We start from the raw sequence: 6,923 nt of genomic DNA on the forward strand, positions 1-6,923 counted from the left end.
TGGGGCAAGGGGAGAATAATAGAAATGAAATGCATTGAGAAAAAAATGAATTGTTTGTAGGACAGGATTTTTCTTCAGCTTTCACTGAAAAGTAGAAAAGTGCTACAGAAACAGTGGTCTTGTCTGACCAGTCTTCATCAATCTACCACAATTTTATGCACTACAGCAAGCTCCCCAAACAAATACTTGTATTTACTCCATGAGCATTGTTTGGTTTGGTTTTTTTGGGTTTAACTGAGTTTTTGTCGTGGTTTTCTTCCGCAGTGATTGTTGTGTGGGTTTGTGGTGTTTTTTTTAGTTTGGTTGGCTTTTTAATCCAGTGAAATAATGCCTACAATCAATGCTTTCATATTGCCTATTCTGGAAGTCTGCCACAGTTACTTTAAAGTAACTACCCAGAAATACAGTTTGTTTATTTAAGAGTCCTTTGGGAAATCCTTACTGCTCCTGATGGAGTGTCTCAAATATTGCAATTCTAAGGCACAACAGGCTATTAGAAGATATTCCTCTATTTTTAGAGGATAAAAATATCCTGTTTTCTGTATTAAAACAAGCCACTGAAAAAAAAATCCTCTATTTTGGTTATTTTTACTTAAGTCCTTCCTCAATGTCAGTGGCCCCATTCTGAAAGCAAGAATAACCAAGTCAGTCTATTTTGAATATTAGGTGTCAAACTACTGTAGAACTGAAGACAAAGGTAACAGAAAACAGTACTGGTGAATTTCCTTCATGTCCATTGGCTTCCTATCATTAAATATTCATATCATTAATAGCACTAGTGAAAGTTAAGTCCTGTGCAGTGCTAGAGCACCTTCTCTCAGAGAGTTTTAAAGCATTCTCAAAGTAATGCTGGTGTTACCCTCAGCCCATCCCAGTATGGCAGACACAGAGAGGCAGGAGCTGGCATTGAAGGCTGGGGTTCCCAAAGACCCACTCCAACCACTAAGTGATACTGCCTCCCCACATGTAAACTTCTTTTATTGATAGACAAATACCCTTAAAATGTATTAGTAAACACATCAGTCTCTTCATCACACTTTAGGAAGATCCCCTGCCCTTGCTGAATCTCTTGTAACTAAGTAGCCTCCAGGCATTAGAAGTAAATCCTGGTTTTATTTTGAGGCACCATCAAAGAATATGACAGCACCATGGAACTGCAGGTAGGTCAGCCTTGTGCAGCACCTAAGGCAACCACAGGTGCTTGTTAAATCCAAGGCTATCTGTGTAGTCAAGAGAGACATAAATCACTTAGAAACTGCTGATCCTCAGCCTCCAACCTATGCCTCCTTTGTTATCTTTGGGTATCTGTGAGACAGGTGCTATTTCCAAAGCAAGAGAGGTGTATTCCCACAGTGCTTTCTCGTTTGGTGCATGTGAAAGTGATCATCAAAGGTGAAAGCCCTCCAGCCTGGAAACCACCAGTAACAAGGCAGAACTGATGACAAAACCCCAGGAAACAAGTAAAAGCAGGTATCTCAACACAGGCACAAGAGAAAAGAATCCAGTTTGAACACCTGGGGCAGAAAATTGTCCAAGTGTAATCTGGAGTCACATCTGGGAGGGAATGAGGAGTGGGTTAGTGACAGAGTAGCACTTAAAGCAGCCCAAAAGGGGTCCTTTTTTCTGCCTGGACCTGTCTGATGCAGGAGGTGAAGTGTGACTCCTACATCCTCTATGGCTGACCCTTGATCAGGTGCATCATTCAGCCTGTTTGGGCACCCAGGTGAATCTCCACCCTCCATCGTCGTCCCTGCGCACAAAGGCCTGTCCTTGATGGAAGCTGTGCGTTCTCACATTGCGGTGGGGACTCAGGGATGTTGTGAAGGCCACTTCTGTTTTGTTGGGTGACAAACCACCAGTCAAATAAGGCAACCCATAGGCTGGGACGGAGGAAACACTTGGCACAGGTGAGGAGATGCATGGTGCTGAAGGAAATTGAGGAAGAAAGGGAGAATCCTCGCTGCAGGGATGGGTGCTGCTGCTGGCTGGAGGCACATGGCTGCAGCTAAACACTGCTGCTGCTCCTTCCCTGTGCTCATAGTCTACTGCTCCCCCAGGGCTCAGGCAGTACGTGTCTTTTCCAAGGTCTGGGGATAGGGCACTGTAGTTAGCTGAAGCTTCATCAATGGTGTTCACATCTTTTAATCCTAAAGTCTGCAAGACCCAGCTGTCCACAGCAGGGCTGGCTTGCTCTTCACAGGCAGTAAATTCATTGAAGAGGTTTCTTCTAGCTTTGGAGGCATGAGGAGTTTCTTGAGGAACAAAGAAGTGGTCCTCTTTTAATCTCCTCTTGGCACTTTTGAGGATAGGACAGGTTTTTTGCCCATGGCCAGACAGTAGTTTCTATTAAAAAAACCAAAACAACAAGGGAGATGGAGGATTAAAATTTGAATTTCTAGATACCTGAAGGCATCATGTTTCTGACCTCAGATGCACAAGATGGTTCCTACTTGATTACTACTGTCCTTACAGAGACTTTTCCCCCCCACCTCTGCTTAAACATATGGGTATGACCAACTCTTTCGTATCTTCACAGTGTCTGCAACAACCCTGTTCCTGAAAGAGAAGAGTGTGGCCATGTCAATAAGACCTGCTTTGATGGCATTCCCAGCCCTGGCTGCCACCTGCCTCTGTGCCAGCAGCGCTCTGCAGGTGAGCAGGGCATGGGGGGCAAAGTGGCAGCCTGACAAAGAGAGGTGTTACCAAAGGTAACTTTTGCTGCAACAGGGTGATCCTGACAAGGCAGTGCTCAGAGCAGCAGCCTGAGTGGCACTGCATTCACCAATTCACCTCAGTTGTCATTATCCCAGGACAAGGGCCCTTCAGGCATCCAGCTATGGCCAAATGAAGGCAAGAATAAACAAGGAAGCTCCCCACCAAGTCATGAATTCACTACACCACACCAGACCCTTCTCCACATGACACGGGGCGGCCACTGTGCCCAGTGAAGGAGACCTTTTCTACTGCCAGGAGCCAGGTCTGGCCATGGGAAGGACAACGTGCTATCAACTCATCAACAGGATGGAAAAGGAAAGTCTCCTATGTCCTACAGTTATTTTTACCTCATGCCCAATCCACAGAGTTGAGCAAATAATCAATAGTTCAGTTTCATGGGCAACAGTAAAATTAATGTGCTATTCCAACTAATGTGCTATTAGTTGGAATAGCAAAAAATGTCTTTAAGCTGACAAGAAAGAATTATTTTCTTTATTTTTGTTTAGGTGAGAGACAAAGAATTCAAATGTTAAAAAAACAACCTTTCTTACTTAGTTTAACAGAATGCTTCATCCAACCCGAAATGTTTAATTTTGTATTTCACCATTAAAAAACCCCCCACCACTTTTTAATTAATAAACTGGAAAAAAATACTTATCAAAGGGATTATTGAAAAAAGAGAGACATTCAAAATATATATATTCAAATATGAACTTTTTACTGAAAAAAGGCATTAGAGGGAATAATTTTACCTTGACTATATAATCTTATCTTACTTATAGCTAACTAATAAATTAAACTTAATTATCTCAGGTGCTACACTGTCTCCACAGTCAGAACCTGAGATATCATTCCTGGAGAAAACTGTCACCTTTGTGAATTTAAATGTGAGTGTGAGTTCCACTGCAGCTTGTCTACACTCTTAGATTTTCCATATATTTTACTGGCATGTACCAAATCAACCTGTTCCTTCTGCACACATTTGTATGACAGGTTTGAACACAATACCTTGGCTTTTTCTTCCAAACACTTAATCAGGGCAGAATTCAGGTATTGTCGGAGGTTATTATTTTCTTCATGTAACCTAGCAAGTTCCTCTTCCTTCTGAAGCAAAGTATCTTGAAGCTGTGGAATAGAGATATTGATGAATAGATGTTGACTCTGTAACTTAATAGCAATTGCCCTCTGGTACAAGCTGCTTGGATTTGATGATCGGGGTGTTTGCTTTGTGAGCTCAACCCACCCCCTCCAGCCTCTTGTTTCTATAACTCTAAGTGGCATGACTGTTCAGTTTTCACTTTTGACTTCCTTTAATCTTTAAGTGAGTGTTTGAAAAGATTACTCTGAAAAAACCTGCAACCGCAGAATAATAATAGAAATTAATTACAAGTAGCCCTGTGAGCAGCCAGAAATGGTCACGGGCATGACAGCAGCTTCAGGATCTCCTCTTGAGCCACAGCAAACATCCCTTTGCCCTCTCCTTCCCTTTTATACCTGGCTGGTGGGAAAAAAAAGGAGGAGAAGTTGCAAACTAACAATTTATGGGGGTAGAGTGCAGAAGCGAGATGCAGTTGCCCTTCTTTATGATAAAGTAGCATTCAGTGATCTCTTCAATTCTGGACCCTACTGTGCCAGCCCTGGTACATATACAGAGTTGAGATAATCCCTGGTCTCAAAAACTGAACAGGAATGGCAGACACCTAACACTTTTCCAAGGGAAACACTTTCTGAGTGTTTACAGATAGATTTTTGGCTCCTCATCAGAGCTCTGGAGACTTCTTTAGTAGGACAAAGAATCTTCTGCCAAGGACCACAAGCATCTTCTGAGCATAGGCTTTGTCAAAAACAGACTTAAATGACTGAGGCAAAGCCAAAGAAAGAAGTACACTGACATCTGGAACTATGATTTGATTCCAGGGCCCTTTAAGATAATATCTGAATTTTCACTGACTTGACTGTGTCAAAACGTCATTCCAAGTACTTGATCAGTCATCAAACTGGAGTTCCTTCATTGAAGACAGTTCAGTTTCTCCTGTCTCTTGTTGGGATTTACAAAAAAATGAAATATAAGAGAAAATAAAGTGACAAGGAAAACCTGTTGGCCAGAACAGTTGATCTTCCATGTAATTAGGTAATTCTGGTGGAATCATTTCCCATTAAGTTAAACCTGGTGGAATCAGGAGGACACACACTATGTATTTTTAGCCAACAGCATCACCAGAGCCTGAGGCCCCCCTGTTCATGCTCCTGGTTTTCTTTAGTGCCAAGGCTGCTGTGGCAATATGATGCAAGAGGGGAGGAATGGATAGGGAATCCCACCACAGGTGGTCCAACCTCACAGGACAACATGGGGGAGACAGATACGTCAAGCAAGGAACAACAGTTTTATGTCGGTTCAGACATCCGTGCCAGTGACAGGGAGACATGCCATAAGCCAACCCAGAAGATGCAATACGTGACACAAAGTTCGGGAGCCTCGTGGGGTGAACCCGGGGGTGCTGGAGGGTGCGGAGCCTTTACCTGCTTGTTTCTGTAGAGCTGGGAGGACAGCTGGTCTCCCGGCCACGCCGCGTCCTGGGCACCGAGCTGCGGGCCGTAGAACTGGCCTGCGGACGACAGCGAGAGTTATCCCGGCCCCGCAGGGCTCGCAGCGCGGCTGGGGACGCGGCCGCTGCCGGCGGCAGCTGAGCACTCACCCGGCGGCTGAGCCTCCCGCCGGCCCTGGCTGTGCGGCGGCTCCGCGGCGCAGACGGCGGCCCAGGTCTCCTTGGAAACCCCGGCGGGGGCGGACCAGGGGCAGGCGCTGCCCGAGCTCCCGGCGAAGTCCGGCTCCGGGCACGGCCGGCCGGCGCTCTGCGGAGGGAAGGGGCCGAGGCGATGGGGCGCTCGGCGGGGCCCCGAGGAGAAGCGTGCCAGCCCGGCCCGCCGCGCCCCGGCAGAAGCGCCCCGGCGGGACAGCGCTGTCCCCGCTGCTGTCCCGGCCGGGCTGTGCTCAGGTGCTGCCGCGGGGCAGCCCCGCCGCCCCTGCCAGGCGCCGCCGGCCGCCGAGGCAGCGCCCAGCCCTGACCCGGTGCCCGCTCCCCGCTTTCCCGGTGGCACCGCTCCGTGCGCCGAGCGCGGCCAGTGCCGCCCCGCCAGCCCCCGCAGCGCTGGGGCTCCGAGCACAGCTGTGCCAGGGAGGCGGCTCCGTTTCCTGCAAACCCTTGGGAAATGCTACGGTTCTGAGTGGGTTTAGGGTGAAGGGGGGTCCAGTGCTGTCCTTGGCCAGACCGTTGCTGCCACCATGGGTGTTCGACTCAGCTGCAAAGCAGCAGCACAGAGCCAGCAGAGTCACCTCCTGGCTGCTCGCACTCTCTTCTGCCCCTGCAGTTCTGCAGGAGTCCCAGACCGCAGAGCCTGGGGTTGTCTCTGGATTCACCCCTTCTCCCTCCTCCAAATAAGCCTCATCTGCAGCAACTCTAAATCTCTGCAAGGAAGGTAAAGGCAGAACTTGGAGTCTCAGTCAGGGAGTCTGTCCACCCATGGGAAGGCACAGCAGCAGAGACTGCACTGGCAGGTAGAGAAGAGCCCTCTTTCTTTCCCATCTTAAGAGGGCACAAAATCTATTGCACTCCCCCAAGGGAGAGACCAGCTTCTCCTCCTCTGCCTCGAGGTCGAGAGAAATGCAAAGAGCACTTACCATATTAGTGGCAGAATGAAATGCAGGTCTTGGGAGCACGTTTCTGTTAAAGCCCCAGAGAGGTTTAAATGGCTCTGAAGGAGGGGGAGAGGGGGGAGACCGGGGAGGCGAGTTTAATCTAAAGGAGCTCCCAGTGACGCCTCAGAGCTCTCCTGAAACCCAGCAATCTGATTTGGTGTAAAGCTGTCAAACTTGTGACGTGAATAAACAGCAAACTTGCTGAAATCAAAGTCATTCTGGTCCCACAAATCAACACAAGGAAGGAGGGAAAAGAAAAGGAGGGAGAAGGAAAAAAAAGCTTCCACACACTTCAGGGCAGCAGTGAACTGGTGCGTCTGAGTTTCACTCCAGGAAATGAACAGGCATGCAGGGAAGCATCCCACATGTTCAGAATAAGGCTGCTGGTGTTGCTGGCGAGTTTTGTTTTTTGTTTTATTTTGAAGACTTGTTTGCAGTTTGCAGTAAAATCCAGCAGGAAGAAACAAGTCTGTCCAACCTGCCTGGCTGACGGAGTGGGTTTTGCCCAGCT

The 6,923-nt window shown here is 47.6% G+C and overlaps 1 protein-coding gene across 1 annotated transcript; it reads right to left on the reverse strand.

The window, feature by feature from the left end:
• Window positions 1-1,698: 1,698 nt before the first annotated feature.
• Window positions 1,699-6,000, reverse strand: GMNC (geminin coiled-coil domain containing). The gene is made up of 5 exons (XM_041468007.1): window positions 5,986-6,000; window positions 5,412-5,568; window positions 5,236-5,321; window positions 3,724-3,840; window positions 1,699-2,343 (listed from the first exon to the last, which is right to left on the reverse strand). Exons 1-5 carry the CDS (start codon window positions 5,998-6,000, stop codon window positions 1,699-1,701), a joined length of 1,020 nt encoding a protein of 339 aa, XP_041323941.1.
• Window positions 6,001-6,923: the final 923 nt, after the last annotated feature.

The sequence above is a fragment of the Pyrgilauda ruficollis genome, unplaced genomic scaffold (assembly GCF_017590135.1).
Source record: "Pyrgilauda ruficollis isolate IOZ18807 unplaced genomic scaffold, ASM1759013v1 scaffold21, whole genome shotgun sequence".
In the NCBI taxonomy this organism is placed as follows: Eukaryota; Metazoa; Chordata; class Aves; order Passeriformes; family Passeridae; genus Pyrgilauda; species Pyrgilauda ruficollis.